We start from the raw sequence: 18,337 nt of genomic DNA on the forward strand, positions 1-18,337 counted from the left end.
GCTGTGGGGCAGGACCTGGATAGGTAGAGAACATGGGTGCTGGGGGAGGGGAGGGTGCCAGCTGGCTGGAGCAGTGCCAAGGCCCTGTGACACGGCTGAACAATGCCCCCTTCACCTCTGTGGCTCCCCGGAGGGTGGGGCTGTATGAGGCAGCCATGGGGAGCAGGGTCCACCATGAGTGCCCTCCAGACAGGGCTGGGAGGGGCAGGCAGGGGGCACAGCCAGGGCGAGGGTGAGGCTAGCGGGCCTCCTCTCTTCCCGCCCTGCCCTTGCCCCCGCCTGGGCCCACCATGGGGATTGTAATTGAGTAATCGGTGAGGGTGGGCGGGCAGGCTCGGGGCACTAATTGTGGTGTGTGCAGGATCCCGGGAACGGCATAGGGCCGAGCCGGGTAATTAGTTGTTTTTAAATAAACGTCAGCGGGCATGCTTTAATTAAACCTTCTTCCCAGCGAGAGCCTCGGAGATGTAATCACACTGAGAGACACACACACAAGACAGAAGAGCATCGGCTCACCAGGAAGGCCTGTCCCGGTCCCGGGAGGCCACATCCCGAATCCCAGGCTCTAGGACCCCTGGTGGGATGGACCCTGGTGCTCCGGGTTGGGGGGTGAGGGGCTGATCCGGGGACCCCTTGGTGGTGCTAGGGGGCATGATCCCCAAGTCTTCCTCTGGCCTGGTTCTGGGTGGTCTGAAGCGGGTACTGTACCGAGTGCTCGGGAGGTATTTCACTGTTTTATCTGCCCTCCTGGCGGGGATTTGCAGGCACGGCCCTCCCCAGCCCCAGCAGCACCTACCTTGGGTGGCCGAGGTGACCAGGACGGCAGTGACGCAGAGACTCCAGAGCACGGCGGCCAGGCGGGCCATGGTGGCGGCTGGGGCGCGTCCGGGGCTCTCAGTGGCCTGTGCGGGCGGCCTCGCCCCGCATCACCAGGTGGGTACCACGGCCTGGCCCACCAGTCTGGGGAGGACAGGAAGAGTGAGGTGGGGGCCGCGGCCGACCCCCAGCGGGCCTAGTAGGAGGGGTGTTTGGGCCGGTCCCCCCTCCTCCTGCTGGTGGCTGAGGGCTTCCATCCTGCAGCCCCAGGAGGGGCTGGGCGATGGAACCCGCCCGAGCCAGCCGTATCTGACAGAAGCTGCACCCTTGGGCCAGAGGCTGACCCCTTCCAAGGCCTCTGGCTTACACTGCACCCTCCACTCCCACCCCAACGGATGGACCCACCCATCTGGGCATCTTGGACCTCCTGGAGGCACCTCCTGGTGTCTGACAGCCCCCCTCGGGTGGCTGGGGCAACGCTTCAGGCTGTCACAGCTACGAAGGGCCCACCTGAACCCAGGCAGGCTCAGACCCTCCATCACGGAGGAGGAGAGCCCTCTGGAAGCCTCTTCCCCGACCCGAAATCAAGACCCTGCCTGTTCGTCTCCCCCACCCCAGCTTTCTCACCCAGCACAGCGTCCAGGGTGGGGGACCCAGGCGTCTTGGCCGTAGCTTGCGGCCTCTGGGTCTCGGGCAGGAATCCAGGTCCCCACCCCTGGTCCCCTGCTTCCCGTTTCTCTGGCTCTGGTAGCTAATTAGAATCCAGCTGGCTGGTGCCACAGATCAGGGACCAGGGATGACTGAGTCCCCTCTTTCCTCTCAGGGGGAACCTTCAGGGTAAGCTAGAGACAAGCAGGCAGGGTGAGGGGTGGGTGCAGCCCCTGGGGGGCCAGGGAGGGTGAAGGAGGGGTGAAAGTTGTCTGGCGACCCCCGCAATTCTCTCCAACCCCACCCCGTCTGCCCATCCTCAGGCACAGCGGCTCTGAGGGCACAGAGCCGGGTTCTGACCCACTTCTTCTCCCTCATGGCCTCTCCTCTTCTCACTGCCTCCATCTCCCCTGGATCCTCTCGAGACTGGACACCCAGATCTTTACTTTTTTTTTTTTTTTTTTCGGTACGCGGGCCTCTCACTGCCGTGGCCTCTCCCGTTGCAGAGCACAGGCTCCGGACGCGCAGGCCCAGCGGCCATGGCTCACGGGCCCAGCCGCTCCACGGCACGTGGGATCCTCCCGGACCGGGGCACGAACCCGTGTCCCCTGCATTGGCAGGCAGACTCTCAACCACTGCGCCACCAGGGAAGCCCCAGATCTTTACTTTTAATCCTTTGCTTTATCTACACCCCGGTTCTCCGATATGGCCCCAGCCCAGGGGCACCAGCCTGGCCAGGAACTTGCTAGAAATGCACATTCTCTGAGGAGGGTCAGCACCCCATGCTTTCTTGTTTGTTCGCGTTTTGACCGCGCCGGCGCGGCACGCGGGATCTTAGTTCCCCAAACAGGGATCGAACCCGTGCCCCCTGAAGTGGAAGTACAGAGTCTTAACCGCTGGACCGACAAGGAATTCCCCAGCACCTGTGTTTTAACCGGTCCTCCAGTGTGGTCTGTCCTCTCCCACCGTCACCCCAGCCTGTCCTACGGGCTCAACACCACCGACCAGCCAATACTTTCCAAATCCCTTATTTCCAGTTTGGAATCTCTCAAAAGAACCCCGACTACTGTTTCCCCTCCGCCACAAAATGAAAGCCTATCCGCCAGTCCAGGTAATTCCCTGTCCCCACCTCTGCTCCAGCCACTCCTGCTATTCCTCAACCACACCAGCTCCTGCCCCAGGGCCTTTGCACTTGTCACTTCCTCTGCATGTATCTTCTGTCCACCCTTTATTCACATGGTCTCTTCCTCTGCTCCCTCACCCCCTTTGGGCCTTCGTTCAAAGGTAAATATTTCTCCCTTTTATGGAAGGGCCCCTGCACCGGGCAGTGACATCGTTGAATTGCTTTGTCTTGCTCCTGCTTCTAGAACAGGCCTGACACAGCAATGAATGTTTGTTGAATGAATCTCAGAACCCAAACCTAGGAATCCTCCTCAATTCCTGACTCCTCTCCTCCCCTCCCCTTCATAAACTCCATCAGCAAGTCCCACGGGCTCTGCCTCCAAAGTATGTCACCGACCTGCCCACTTCTGGCCCTCAGAGCCACCACCAGGACCAAGCCACCATCCTGCTGCATCTGGACGCCTGCCCTGGCCTCCTCCTCCCAGCCTCCCTGCCTCCACGCATGCCTTCCAGTCAGTGCTAAGGGACCATTTAATGATGTAAATCCGAGTATTAACCTCCCACTCTGCCCTCCCCTGGGGTCTCTGTTCCTCATCAGGGCCTAGAGGCCGCTGGTGACCCAGCAACACCATGCTCTCTAGCCTACCCACTGCCCGTTCCTAGAAGCTCCAGCTTCCTTCCAGCCCGAGCCCTTGCCTGGGCTGCTCCTCTGCTTGGAGTGCTCTCCCAGCATCCCCAAACGCCTGCTGGAGCTTCTCACCATTCAGGGCTCAACCTCAAGGTCACCCCAGAAGAGTGACCTACCCTGACCACCCTAACCGCTCCCGCCACCCTCACTTGCCATCCTTCAGCTCCGTTCTTGTTTGTTTGTTTCTTGGCTACGCCGCGCAGCATGCAGGGTCTTAGTTCCCCAACCAGGGATCGAATCCTTACCCCCTGCAATGGAAGCACGGAGTCCTAACCCCTGGACCGCCAGGGAATTCCTTAGCCCCATTTTAAATTCACGGCACCTGAAATTACATTCTATAAATTACCTTCCCCACTAGACCATGGGCAACTTGAGGCCAGGGACTCGGCACAGGTTCTCAAGAAAGATTAAGGCAGCTCGCTCATGGGGCAGGACATCCCTCCCTCCAGGCCTGTCTCGTCTCATGTGAAACGGGAAGGTAGTTTCACAGGGCAGCCCTGCAGCCCTGTTCCCCGCCCCTGACCCGCAGCAGCTCTCTGCACCCTCCCCAGCGCCCAGCCTTCAGGAAAACTGCCCCCTCTACTTCCTCAGCCCACAACTGTCTCTTATCCCGCAACCCTGTCCAGATATGGCCTTTGATGGGTTTTGGTTCATTTCCTAGCACTTTACAATTTTACATGGTTTGGGGGGGGGCATCCTTCACCACTTCATTTCTCCTGCACCCCATCTTCCAGCCATGGTCAGATGCAGGGGGTGGGGGACTGACCCTAGGCTGATGGCTGCTCCCCTCCCTGACTCTCCCCTAGAGAGTTAAACTGGTTAGCATCTCCTCCCTGGCTCTCCCTTAGGGAGTTAAACTGGTTAGCGTCTGGTTAATGCTCGAGAGGCTGCTGGATGCCAGGCTCTGGGGGCAGCGGGCCAATGTAGGTCTGGACCCTGCCATGTCATGCCCCGTGACCCTGAGCGGGTCCTCCCCACTCATGCCCCCAGTTCCCTCGCAACCTCGAATCTGCAGGGTTCTGGTAAGGACAACAGTCTACACACACGGTAGACCGGCAAGGGACCCATCAGAGGGTGCTGTCACAGCACAGCGAGAGTCAGGGCATGGGGAGGATCCATCTGAAGGAGGCGGCTCCTCTCCTCCTCCCGGGCTGCACCCCGGGACCCCAGGACCCCAGGCCTCTTGCCCGTCCACACCCCGCCTCAGGGATCCAACCAGCCTCATGGCTTTAGACACCATCTGTACCGGGACGACTGCCACATCTGCGTCCCAGCCCCGCCTCTCTCCTCATGTCTACACCTCCATCTGGGTCTCCAAGGCATCTGGAGCCTGACCACACTGGACACAGTCCCCCATTTCAGTGCCTGGTCCCCCCCCTCCTCCCAGGTCCTTAGGCCAAAACCCCAGGCGTCAAAATCTTGGGTTCCTCTTTCCCTCGCCCCCACAGCCAGTTCAGGAGTAAGTCCTGGGTCTGCATCTCCAGAACACCCCAGCATCCACCTGTCCATCCACGGCAGCCCCCCTCCAGACCTGGGCATCACCATCTCTGCCAAACGGCCCTGACCTCTTCCCAGCAGCCCTCCAGCCCCTCTCACTCCTGCAGCCCAGGCTCCCCCCACCTCCCCTCACCTGCCACTGGCACCCAGAGGGATCTTTAAAAAAATGATGGTATTTTATATATATATATATATATATATATATATATATATATATATATATATATGTGTGTGTGTGTGTGTGTGGGTGTGGGTGTGTGGGTGTGTGGGTGTAACATAAAACTCATCATTTAACGGTTTTTAAGTATAGAATTCAGTGGCATTAACTGCATTCTCAATGCTGTGCCACAACCATTGCAATCTATTTCCAAAACGTTTGTATCACCCCAAACGGAAACTTGGTACCCCGTTAATCAAGAACTCCCTCTCCCCTCTCCCCTCAGGCCCCGGCGACCACTCATCTACTTTCTGTCTCTAAGCATTTGCCTGTTCTGGGCATCTCATATGCATGGAGTCATATCGTGTTGGCCAAAAAGTTCGGTTGGGTTTTTCCATAAGAAGTTATGGAAAAATGCGAATGGACTTTTTGGCTCATCCCCACACCGTCTGTGGCCTTTTGTGTGTGGCTTCTTTCACTCAGCAAAATGTCTTTGAGGTTCACCTGTGTTGTAGCCTGTGTCAGTTATTCCTCTTTCTGGCTGAGTAATATTCCACTGTACAGCCGGACCACATTTCATTTACCCATTCATCATTAAAAAAAAAAAATTTAAAAAAAATTTCTTGGGGGCTGTGTTGGGTCTTTGTTGCTGCGCACAGGCTTTCTCTAGTTCTGGTGCACGTGCTTCTCACTGCGGTGGCTTCTCTTGTTGCAGAGCACGGGCTCCCGGTGCCACGGGCTTCAGTAGTTGTGGCGCACGGGCTTAGCTGCTCCGCGGCAATGTGGGATCTTCCCGGACCAGGGATCGGACCTGTGTCCTCTGCATTGGCAGGTGGATTCTCAACCACTGCGCCACCAGGGAAGTCCTAAAAATTTTTTATTGGAGTATAGTTGATTTACAATGTTGTGCTAATTTCAGGTGTACCGCAAAGTGAATCATCTATACATGTATCCACTCTTTTTTAGAGTCTTTTCCCATATAGGCCATTACAGAGCATTGGGTAAAGTTCCCTGTGCTATACAGGGTCCTTAGTAGTTATCTATTTTATATGTAGTAGTGTGTAGATGTCAAAGTTTTCGGTTTTTGTTTTGGCCGCACTGGGCAGCTTGCGGGATCTTAGTTTCCTGACCAGGGATTGAACCCATGCCCTCGGCAGTGAAAGCAAGCAGTCCTAACCACTGGCCCGCCAGGCAATTCCCTAACCATTCATCACTGATGGACACTTAGGTTGTTTCCACAGAGGGACTTTTTTTTTTTTTTTTTTTTTTTTTTGCGGTACGCGGGCCTCTCACTGTTGTGGCCTCTCCCGTTGCGGAGCACAGGCTGTGGACGCGCAGGCTCAGCGGCCATGGCTCACGGGCCCAGCCGCTCCACGGCATGTGGGATCCTCCCGGACCGGAACACGAACCCGTGTCCCCTGCATCGGCAGGCGGACTCTCAACCACTGCACCGCCAGGGAAGCCCCAGAGGGACTTTTTAAAGACGTCGGGAATTTCCTGGTGGTCCAGTGTTTAGGACTCGGTGCTTTCACTGCCGAGGGCCCAGGTTCGAGGAACTAAGATCCCACGAGCTGCTAGGCATGGCCGAAAAAAAAAAAAAATCTCGACACATTGCTCCCCGGCTTAAATCCCTGCCGAGGTTCCCACTCCACAGCCCAGGAGGTCATGCACACCCGGCTCTTGCCCCTTTCCCGCTGCTCCAGCCATGCTCCTTCCCACCATGCAGTCTTGGCCTGTGTCCCTTCGATCTCAGCTCATGTCCCCTCCTCAGAGATATGAGTGGGCCTCAGCCACCCCACACCGTAGCACCTTGCGTTCAGTGCCCGTTTGTCCCGTCCCCACCATCCCATAACCTCCCATGTCTCCATCTTCCTCTTGGTAAAATGGGGCTACCTCACAGGGTAGCTGCACGACAAGATGAATTCATACCCGTGAAACACACAGGGCCATGCCTGGTGCATAGCGAGTACAGAGTGTCCTGGGCCGAACTGTCACCACCATCCCCACCAATCACGTCACTGCTATGTGATCTGACTTGTCCGCTCGTGGATTTCCTTTGTAGCCCCCGGAGAATGGAAGCTCCCGAGGCCGTCCCTTGGTGCCTAGACGTGCAGCAGGTCCTCAAACAAATATTGACCAGATGAACACAAGGATGGTGGTGGGGGCAGCTGGACGGGGCGTCTGCCCTGTGACCTGGGGCCCAAGCCTGGCCCACACAGGCTGGGCACCATTGCCTCAGGGGCACAGAAAGTGTTCCCCATGGGCTGCCTGCTGCTCCCTGAAGCCCCTTCCCTGGAGCAGCTCCTCCAGAAAGCCCCAGGCACCCCCAGAACTGTCCGCACCTCGGGGCTGCAGCAGGGGGAACTGGGCACTGCAGCTTCTGTTCCCTCTCGTCCTGGCCTGGGCATGCCCACTCGGCCCTGGGGAGTTTTACCTGCTACCTGGTGCTCACCTAAGCGAGGAGGTGAGGTCAGACGTGGAGAGGTGGGAGCCACCTGGGAGGCCCAGGCCTGACTACCCCTGAGGCCTTGGGATGAATGGAATTGTGTTCCCCCCCCCAAAAAAGATACACTGGCATCCTATCCCCCAGCACCTCAGAATGGGATCTTCTTTGGAGATAAAGAGGTAGTCAAGTTAAAATGAATGAGGTCATTAGGGTGGACCCTAATTCAATCAGACTGGTGTCCTTATAAAAAGGGGATATTTGGACACCCCCCCCAACCACCAAGGAGAACGCCACGTGAAGACGGAAGCAGAGATCGGGGTGATGCGTCTACAAGCCAGGGATTGCTGGCAAACCACCGGAAGCCAGGGAAGAGGAAGGAACCAACCCTGCTGACACTTTGATCTTAGACTCTGGGCCTCTAGAACTGGGAGATAATACATTTCTGTTGTCAGAGCCCAGTCTGGGCTATGTTGTCACAGCAGCCCTAGCAAACTCGCACAGGGTGTCAGGGCACGTGGCGGGGGAGTTGAGGCAGAGATGGGGGCAGGGCCCTGAACCACACAACTTCAGGGGAGCCTTTCAACTACAGGGTGTGGGGATCCAGCTGGGATGTCCAGTTTGCCAGAACCACCCACCATGCCAGGGGCAGCGGCTGACACCTCTGTGCCCCGTTCTGAGCACTGCATGCCTGTATCTCCTTTAATGCTCAGAAGAACTTAGTAAGGGGGTGGGGAGTGTATACCCACATTTTACACAAGAGGAAAGTGAGATCCCAGGGGCACCTGACTGGCAAGGGGTCTTTGAACCCCAGGCTGAGCATGGGGAGCTCGGGAGACCTGGGGGCCCTCGAAAGCTCCCTCCTCTGGGCCCCCACTGCATCTGTGTAAGCATCCTCAGAAGTGGACACGCCCACAGGGGTCAGGTGAGCCCCCACCTGTGTCTGTCCCCACCTCGAGCCTCAGAGGGCTTGAGTGGCCCCAATTTAACCCATGGGAAACAGGGCCCACCACCCTCTGAGCCCCAGGTGTGTCGGACCCCCAGGTCACGTGGGCCGCCCACGGGTCCCACACCTGCCTCCGGGTTTGCCTGAGCCCCACATCAGTTTCGAGTCAAGGGGCGGGTGCAGTGGGGTCCCAGGGCCGGGTGACACGGCCCAGGCTCTGTCCTCAGGTGCCCTGGCATGGGGCAGGGGAGGGTGGGTGATAGGAGAAGAACCAGCTGCTGGAGGAGGGGAGGCACTGCTAGCTTGCCCTCGAGTGAGGTTGCCATGGCAACCCTCAGTGCTTGAGTGGGTGGGAGTCTGAATGTTCCGGGCCCCTCAACACAAGCTTCCTGCCTCTTGCTCCGTCCCAAGCAGCCTTGTCTTCCCCAAACCCAGCAGCCCGAGAGCCCAGCTCCACAGGCCCACCTCCTCCAGGAAACCCCCGGGCATGGCAGAGTGGGTAACCAGGAGGCCCTGGGATAGGTCCAAGGACTTGGCTCCTGGGTGTCAATCTGCTGTGTGATCTCGGGCCAGGCTCTTGGCCTCTCTGAGCCCATTTCCCCATCCCTACTCTGGGACTAACAGACTTCCCTCACAGAGATGGAGCAAGTGCCCAGAGAGTATCCGTCACATAACCTCCTTCAGGAAGGAGGCTGTGGGCTCAGGGAGGGCAGGGTCCCCACCAAACCCTCAGCTCCACCCCCTCATCTACCCATATCTCAGCAGAGGGCAGCCCAGTCCTCCCAGGCGCTCAAGAACCATACAGATATCCTGGACCCCTCTTCTCCTCTCATCCCTACAGCAGCTCCTGCGTCTCCTTCTTCAGAATCTGCTCACTTTCTCCTGACTCCTTGGTCCCCTCCCTGGTCCAGCCCTGTCGCCTCCTCCCCTGTCTCCCAGCTCTCCACCCTTGCTGCCCAGTCTGTTCCACATACAGCCACCAGAGGGCGGCCGTGAGCACCCCGAGTCTGGGCACATCCCTCCTCTGCTCAGAACCTTCCAAGGCTCCCACCTCACTCAGAGCAAAAGCCAAAGCCCTTCGTCGGCCCACAAGGCCCTGCACACTCTGCCCTGTCCCCTCCCTACCCTCACCTCTTTACACTTTCCCCCTCGCTCACTAACACCAGGCACAGTCCCCTCTCAGGGCCTTTGCACTGGCCGGTCCCTCCTCCCCAGATAGCTGCAGAGCTTCTCCCTTGCCTCCTTCAGGTCTTTAGGCAAACGCTGCTGGCTCTGGGAGGCCCTGCTGGCCCCAGCACTCTTGCATCCTGCTCTGGCTTTATTTCTACGTGGCCCTCATCGCTAGCATGCCAGCCACGCGTTTTACTTACTTGCTTATTATCTCTCTCCCACTAGATGCCGGTGCCACAGGGTGGGGTTTGTCCGTCTTGTAAATTTTAAAAGGTCACTCTAGCTGCCAAGTGGCGCTGGACTGCAGGGGGTGGGACCATTCAAAACCTCCCCTTCTCCCTGGATGCCTCCTCCCCGGTCTCCCCCGTCTACCTGCTACTCCCACCACTTCCAATCTCTACCCTGCAGCCAGCGTGATCTTTGCAAAATGAAAACCCAATCACATCCCTCCCCGCCTACAGTCCTCCATGGCTCCCTATTGCCTCAGAGGCCTCAACATGGCATTTCAGGCCCTGGTCTCCTGCTACCTTCTCATCACCTTCTCTGCTCTGGCCTATCCTCACCCTCCACATCTCTCTCTCACATACCCAGAGGACTCCTGCCCTCTGTCCCTTCTTCCTCCAAAAGGCTCTGCCTGCCAGGACTGTGTTGGTCCCTCCTGTACCCACACTAGCGGCACACTGGGGCTCCACATTTCACTCCCCTAATTGGACTTGGGCTCTGCAGCTGAAAGTCTATCCCACCAGGGAAGGTTCCATCGTGGGTCGGCCTGGCTCTCTGCTGCATGCCCAGCCCCGGGCAAGGAGAGGGTTCTTGTTAATTTGTTTAATGAACAAAGACGAAACAGACCCATAGAAGAGGTTGTCCATTCAGTGGATAGTTACCTAGCTCCCACCTGGTCACAAGTGCTTTGGAGGAAAGTAGGCTTGTAGGGGAGAGAGAGAGTGGAGGGGGTATGCGTGGGTGCAAATGTAGATGGGGTGGTCGGGGAACACCTGGCCAAGGTGGTAACATTTTAGCAAAGGTCTCAAGGAGGGGAGCCATCTAGGTACTGGAGAAAGCATATCCAGGCAGTGGGAACAGCATATGCAAAGGCCCTGAGGTAGGAATGTGCTGAAGTGTGGCTTTGGCCCAGTGAGTGAGGGGAGAGAGGGAAGAGGTGAGGGCGGGTTTACAGGGCAGAGCGAGCAGGGCCTGTGGGAGTGAGGTGGGAGCCGTGGAGGTTCTGAGTGGGGACAAGACGTGCCCTGACTCGGGTACTCACAGACTCCTGCTGGCAAGGGGAGATCAGACTGTGTATGTGAGGAGGGCTGTTGCTGAGAGCAGAGGGTGCTTCCCACCCCCTCCCTCTTTGTTTCTCCAGGTCCACACTGCTGTCAGAACCAGAAACCTGCAGTTTCCCCCTCCCCCCCCCTTCCAATCTATCATCTACTAAATGATGTCAACTCTGTCTCGAAAGCCCCACACGGGTCCACCTCTAATGTCTCGAGGCCTCCACCTGGGCCTTCACCTTGACAGCTGTGGCGGCCTCCTACCCACACTGGCCTCTCCACTACCCACCCCTGCCCCACACACCCGCCCTCTGCAGTTCTCTCCTACAAAGCAAGCCAGAGGGAGCGCATGCTAAACATTCCAGCCATGTCTCATGGGCCTTGACCCCTTCACAGGCCTCCCCAGCCCCGTGGACAGGTAGAAACGCAAACCCACAAACAGTCCTTCGGCCCCCAAGACCGGCATTCTCTCTCCCCACCTGGCCAGGAAATGTCTTTCCTTCCACCACCACCCCCCGCCCCGGAGCCACCCCCTTCTTTCTGACCTCAGGGCAGGTTCCTCCCTCTCACAAACTCTCCCTCTCCTCCACTTTATCCCTCTTTCCCCTCCAGATCTTAGCTGGGAAGCTCCCTCCACCAGGAAGCTCTCCCTGACTTGCAGGCCAACCGGGCACCTCTCTGACGCTCCTCGCCACAGTGGGTTGGTACCATGGTGGCCTGTGGTCCATTTCCACCCCAAGGTGTTCCCTGACTGGCCACAAGTCTCGCAGTCACTCCAGGCATGCAGAGCAGTGCTGGCTCCCACGGGAGCCAGGGCCTGAGGCAGAGCGCATGGAAGAAGGCTCTGGGGCCCTCTGCTACCACCAGGCTAGCAGCGAAAGGGCAGAGACCAGAGGGATGGGGAGACGGTGCTCCGCAGGGCAAGAGCGAAGAGGCCCTGGGTCTCAGGGCCCTAGGTTCAAATCCCAGCTGTGCCCACTTTAGGCTGTGTGACGAGCCCCCCACCTCCCTCCTCTGCATTGTCTCTTCCCCAAGGAAACGGGTTGAAAGTCTCACAACAGTGGTTATGGAGCTTAGAAGTGATACCCAGCAATCCTACGCGTCTCTTTTAGAGCACGTACTGTGTACCAGGCGCTGATCTAGGTGCTGGAGAGACAACCATGCACGAGCCAGACACGAAGAACAAACACTAAAGAGATCAATCCCGTGACGTACTAGTGTTGTGTGTACGTGTGTGTGTGGGTGTCATGCAATCTTAAACACGGTGATGGGGAAAGGCTGGGCATGTCAGCAAAGCTCTGGGAAGCTGAGGGAGGAGCCACAGAGGTGCCCAGGGAGGAGAAGACTCGTGCAAAGGCCCTGGGGCTGGCCGGGGCCTGCCATGTTTGAGAACCAGTGAGGGAGCGAGCGCAGGGGAGTGGGAGGAGGTGAAAGGGACAGACAGCACCAGACTTGCCCCCAGTGGGGCTGTCCCTCTGCTGATGAGGGTACATCCAAGGATGCCCTGACCTCCACCACCAGGGGCAATGGGGCGGGAGGGTGGTGGTGCTCCAGGGTGGGGGTTGGGTACCTATGGCCTGGACACTGCCCACAGCCAACGGGCTAAAAATGGTTTTGCCACTTTCAAAGGGTTGAGAAGAAGAGGGAGAAGAAGACTGGTAAGCCCGCCAAAGTCTCCAGTACTTGCTGTCTGGGTCTTCACAGGGGGACTCTGCCGACCCCGATCTAGAGCAGTGCTCCTCACCTGGGAGGGCGCACAATTTTGCTCCTCCTCCCAGGCTGTTTGGCAATGTCTGGAGACGTTTTTAGGTGTCACAACTGGCGGGGGTGGGGGGCGGGGGGGATGCTCCTGGTATCTAGAGGGTTGAGGCTAGGGATGCTAAAATGTCCTAGGAGGCACAGGTCACTCTCCCTGCCAAGAATGACACAGCCCCAGCGTCAGGAACGCCACAGCTGGGAGACCCTGCCTGGGGTCCCTCACCTGTCTGCACCACCTCCCCCATCCTGGACAGGAGTAACCACCTGGCTGCCTGGCCCACCGGGTATTTTTAGCCTCTGAGGGAGAGGCCCTGGCTATTTTTAGCTTTGGGGGGGTGGGCAAGGCTATTTTTAGCCTGGGTATCTATTTATTGCAATTTTTATCTTCCCCAAATTTTGGAGTTGGGGGGAGGGTGGCAGGGGGGCTTCTACTTGGCTAATTCCCCAGCGCCGGGACAGACCACTGAAACAAGGGTGCGGCGTGAGAGAGAGCCTGGGTTAGTGTTCCCACAAAGGAGGGGTTGCTCAGTCCTTGACCATGGCACTCCTACCCCTGGCAAGGGCAGGGGGGCCCCACATTACCCTCCAGGCTCTAAACCCTATATGCATGCAGCCCTGCAGGGGAGCCGCCTACCCACACTGATACCCTCACACACAAGGGCACCCATGAGGCCACCTCAGGGAGAGGCCGCACAGGTGTCTTCATGGGACAGGTGCAGAGCTGGCCTGGTCTGGCCCCTGGTGGGTAGCCCTGGATCCCCCAAAGGGACCGGGGTCGATGGGGAGCCCTCACTGTGCAAAGCCTGGGGGGAGTCCCCTGGGGGTCTCCAGTCCTTTGAGAGGCCCCCTCCCACTTACTCAGCTAAGAGTTCTTGAGCACCTACTGTGGGCCAGGCATAAGTCTAGGCACCTGACATCTGAAAGCAAACCAAGTAACAAATTCCCTGAGCACTTGGATCCTGGTCGGGGAGACAGACGATAAACAGGCACAATATATCGGGAAATCACAGAGTGTGCGAAAAGCCGTCCACGCGACGGAAAGTCAGGAGGCGGGTGGGAGGCTGCAATTTTAAACAGGTTGCATGGGTAAAGGTTACTGAGGAGGTGACATCTGAAACGGGTGAGGGAACAAACTCTTTGCAGATGTCTGGCTGAGGGGTCCAAGTGAAGGAGCGGCCATTGCAAAGGTCCTGGGGTAGGACTGCGGTTAGGAGCGGTGAGGAGAGAGCGGGTGAGGGGGAAGAGGTGACAGGGAAGGTCATGCAGGTTTGGACCACAGGACACCCCACGGGATTGGGATGTGCTGTGGTGCCAAGACGCAGGGGCTGCTGTTTTCCGAGTCAAGGGCTGCCTCTCCCCAGCTGGTTCTGGCCCTTCTGGATGGGGAGACACAAGCCTTCTCCCCCACTGCTACAACAGGAGCCCCTTGACTGAAATCGCTTTTGTCACCGGACTGTGTGCTCCCTGAGGACAGGGCTGGGGCACTGTCCCCACGGCGTCCCCAGCACAGCGCCTAGTGAAAAGACACTTGGCAAATACCCACAGATTTCATGAAAAGGTGCACCCAGCCTCGCTCCAAGGAGCCCTACATACATACACCTGGGAGCATGCCTGCAGGGGCCCACAAGATGCAGAGAGCTGCTCACACACGGAAACACACACACACACACGCACGCACACGCACACACACACTGCCGGCCCCTCTGCAAAACTCACAAACACGAGTACAGAGGAGACCCTTACGAACACAGGACCAGCCTGTCGGACACGTGGCCGGCTGCACACAGGCTCGTCCAGGTCACCATCCCAATCACACAGAACGGGTACACACAGGTGCGGACAGATGTGTTAACAGAGGACTGGATTCCAGGGGCAGTGGGAGCCACTTCCAGACCTCTGTTCAGCGGCCCCCTCCCGCCTGGGACCCCACTTTCTGTTTCATCAGGGTGGCCGAGGCGAGAGCTGGGAGGCGTGCCGGTGCGGTCAGGTCCAGCTCCGGACCCAGGGAACCCCCATCTCAGAGCATCCCCCCCACCCCGCCCCCCGCCTCCCTGGAGGGTCTGGAGGAGGGGAAATGTCTGGCGTCTGGAAATTGAATCCTCGAGAGGAGCCCACACAGAAACCAGAGCCTCCTGTGTGTCCTTGGCCACACGTCTGGCTGGAGAGGTAGGAAGGGGCAGAGACTGAAAACTTCAGCTCCCCGTGGCCAGAGGGTGGGGACATCGGGGATCCCTCTCCTCCTGTTCTCCATCACGGGCACCCATTCTGGGGCCAAGCAGCACAGCCTCCTGGGATCAGCACCCCCACCCCCAGATGCCCAGGCTGGGGCTGAAGCGCCACACTCTCTCCTGCCAGCCTGGGCACCCAGGGAGGACGCAGATGCCAGGCGCAGGCAGCAGGCAGCCCCGCACATGCAGGTGGACCCCAGGCCGGGACCAGATCGCTTGATGCGAACAGACTCCAGAGCGGCCAGGGCGCCCGCTGGCCCCTCCCCCACTGGCCGGCAGGGTCCTCCTTGGGCCCCCCCAGGAGAAGAGGCTCCCCAGGGCAGGCTGAGAATAGAAACCAGGCTTCGAGTCTCCTGCGTTCCACCTCCTCCCTGCAGGCCCCACAGCCCACATGCGCTGGTCCCCAGCTACCTGCCCTCCCCCAATCCCGGGCATCGTCTCCACGTCCAAGGGCAGACATAGCACGGGTGATCCTGCCTTAGGCCAGCTCCCCACGAGTGGATGTTGGGATGGGCACCCCCTGGAGCGAGGGAGGGCCTGGTAGGGCACTGGAGAGCAGGAGTAACACGCATGGGGTGAGCTAAGGCCCCGTGGGAGGCCAATGAGGAAGAAGAAGGTGGCAATGCCAGCAGAGGGGCCGGGCACTCACATGTGAGCACACACGTATGTGCTCGGTGCGTGGGGGCCACTGTTGCCAGCCAGGGATCGAATTGGTTCCCTTTTCTGCTTTCCAGATGATTTTTTCATCTCTGTAATTAATGGGCAAGTCAGTTCTGAACAGCATGGCAGGCAAATTGCTAGTTAGGAAGATCACGGATAACTTTCTCGATATGACAATGAAAGTTGTATTCCTTCTCTTAGTCTCCCTGTTTTCATCCTACTTTTAAGCAATACATTTGGCATTAGCGGGAGGGGAGTGGGGAGGAAGGAGAAGTCACCTGCCCCCAGAGCTGGGGCCTGACCCAGGCCGACCCGGAGTCCTGAGCCCCTGGCCATGGAGCAGATGGAGAGGATGAGAGACGGGGACCCTCCGTGGGGCACCCTGACACCCCGATGACCGATTCAGGGCATCAGGCCTAGGAGACCACGTGCAGGGCAGGGAGCCCCCCAGGCTGCTAGCCAGGGTGAAGGAGTTGGGACTGGGGTCAGGTTACAGGCTTATGCCGGTCCTTGGGTGCTGGAGAGGAGAGCAGAGATCAACGGCCTCTCCCCAAGGAGGATTGAGATCCACAGGCCCAGAGCAGATAGCCACTCTCAAGCGTAGTACCCCACACCTATCCTCACACTCCAACCCCGTCTCCTCGATGACTCCTGAAGCAGCTAAGAGAACAGGGCAAGCAGAGAGAGGGAGAGAAAGAGAAAGAGGCGGAGAGACAACCAGCCATCTTGGTAGCCATTTTGAGCCCCTCCCCCTGCTTCCCCCTGCACACCACATGTTTGGAGGTGGGCAGCGGAACCCAGGCCTTGGGTCCTGCAGAAGCCGGGAGGAAAGGGGGCCCTGTTCTCAAGGCTGGGACGGAGGGACACCCACGCAGCTGCCATGACTGTGGGGGGGAGAGGTGGGGGAGGGAGGAGTGGACTGCGGGGGAAGGTACAGTGAGGCGCTGGGTAGGGATGGGGCTGGGTGCTGACCGAGACTGGGAGACTAGGGACAGGGATGTGCGTGCGGGCTGTGTGCAAGCAGGGGGCTGGCTGTCTTCAGATGGGTGCCAGAGGTGCACTGGAGAAATGCCTGTGGGGCCACTTTTTGGCCAGGGCTGGAGCACACACAGCGCTGCCCACCCTCTTCTGCACGGACTCCGGTCACAGGACCCTCAGGTGGAAAGATGACAGTTGAAACCCCCAGGCTTTACCCAGTGAACACCTGGGAGGGAGGGAGGGCTTGCTCTCAAAGCCCGAATCCGGGTGGATTAAACCCAACAGCTTCCCACGCTTAACCGGGTACCGCGGAGGGAAGATGCTCTCGGTGGCTACAGCCGGCCAGACACCCAGACAGACCCCTCCCCATCCCCCGCGCCTCTGCCTCCCAGAGAAAAACACCCCCCAGCCCGGCATCCTGCGGTGCCAGCCCCCAACGCGGCTCCCCTGGGGGCCGGGGCCCGCGCGCGGCGCGCACACGCACCCTCTCCGCTCACACCCAAACACCTACACAAACAGGGCGCCAAGCACCCGCGCGCACACGCACCGGGGACACGCAGGCACCGCCGCGCCGCTTCCCCACAAAGGCTGGCGCGCGCGCGGGCACACGCAGCCACGCGCGGGCACACTCGCGGCCCCCTCCCCCCACCGGGCACCCCGCGGCCGCGCATCCGCACCCCCGACACTCCATGGGGGCTGCCCCTCCCGGTCCCCTGGCCGGTGCGGGTGAGGTGCAGGCCGCCCTCGATTCTCCTCGCGCTCCTGTGCGGTGACCCGCGGCTCCAGCATCCCCTCCCCCTTCCCGGCTAGCACAGGCCCCGGCTCCCACCCTCCCTACCTCGGCCCACACACCTGGCCCAGGTACGGCGTCCCCCTCGCCCTGGGCCCGCAGACACTCACCTGTCCAGCGCCGCTCCGGGGTCGGCTTTGCGCGTCTCTCCTGCGGCTCCGCGAACCCAGGCCCCCCGCCCGGCACATCTCCCGGAACCGGGGCGGGGGTTAAACGGGCGAGGGTTGGCGGGGCCCAGCACCACCGCCACCAAACAAAAATTAAAATTAAAAAAAAAAAAGCGGATTACACAGTTCCAAAGGCGGCCCCCTCGCGGCAGCGGAGACTCGGGGCTGGGGGCGACCGGGTCCGCGCCCCTCCCAAGGAGGGAGGCGGCGGAGCGGGGGCGGTGTCAAAGCTCCGGGGGCTGGGGCGAGGCGGAGCCCCCCGAAGAGGCGCTAGCAGCTGCCCGCATCTCCCCCGCAGCTCCGCGGCCCCGACGGAGGCTGCACGTGTGCGCCCAGGCGACTTCCCAGCCCCCTCCGACGGTGGCAGCCGAGGGGTTAACGGGGCAGCTGGGGCGCCCCTGCAGCCCCCCGCCGCCCGGCGGCGCCGCTCCGGGGCCCGCGGGGCCCCATCCGCCGGGGCCTTCTCGGCAGACGGCGGGGCGGGGGCGCCGCAGCGACTACAGCTCCCGCGCCGACGGCTCGGGCTCCCCGCAGTGGCCGCAGGGGGCTCGGATAGGGGGCGGGCGCCGCGGAGCTTGAGGGGGGGCGCGGCTGTAGGCAGGCGAGGCGGTGTCGCGCCCCCGGGGTGGCTGAAGGGGGGGCGCCCAGCCGGGCCCGTGGGCACCGCAGGACGCGCGGACAGAGCCGGCGCCGGGCACCAGCAATGACAAGCCGCCTGCTCACCCCTCTCTCCGGCGCACCAGCTCCAGGAGGGGGGCGCGGGCGCGGGCGCGCATAAAACGCGGCGCGGAGCCGCCGCCCAGGACCGGCCGCAGCAACCTGCCCGAGCGCACCAGGGGCCGGCCCGAAAACCCGGGATGGATTTTACTCCCCTTCACCCTCTCTAGCCCCTCCGGAAAAACGGGGAGAGGGAAGGAGACGAGCTGGATCCCGGCGTTGGAACGGGAAGTGGGGGAGGGGAGACAAGCTCAAGGAAGACCCGGAGCGGATTTTGCCCG

General features: G+C 60.0%; 1 protein-coding gene across 4 annotated transcripts in view; it reads right to left on the reverse strand.

Annotated features, from left to right (window-relative positions):
* Positions 1 to 18,146, reverse strand: part of ADGRL1 (adhesion G protein-coupled receptor L1) — a 47,355-nt gene extending 29,209 nt beyond the window's left edge. For 3 of the 4 annotated variants that reach the window (XM_033854186.2, XM_033854187.2, XM_033854185.2), the window contains exons 1-2: positions 17,283 to 18,146; positions 797 to 960 (exon numbers count right to left, since the gene is read on the reverse strand). In XM_033854186.2, the coding sequence (XP_033710077.1) occupies positions 797 to 866 (70 nt within the window). In that variant the 5' untranslated portion in view covers positions 867 to 960; positions 17,283 to 18,146. Of the gene's footprint in view, positions 1 to 796; positions 961 to 15,393; positions 15,494 to 17,282 lie in introns of all 4 variants that reach the window. The other variant, XM_073803201.1, reaches the window with a different exon arrangement.
* Positions 18,147 to 18,337: the final 191 nt, after the last annotated feature.

The sequence above is a fragment of the Tursiops truncatus genome, chromosome 3 (genome assembly GCF_011762595.2).
Source record: "Tursiops truncatus isolate mTurTru1 chromosome 3, mTurTru1.mat.Y, whole genome shotgun sequence".
In the NCBI taxonomy this organism is placed as follows: Eukaryota; Metazoa; Chordata; class Mammalia; order Artiodactyla; family Delphinidae; genus Tursiops; species Tursiops truncatus.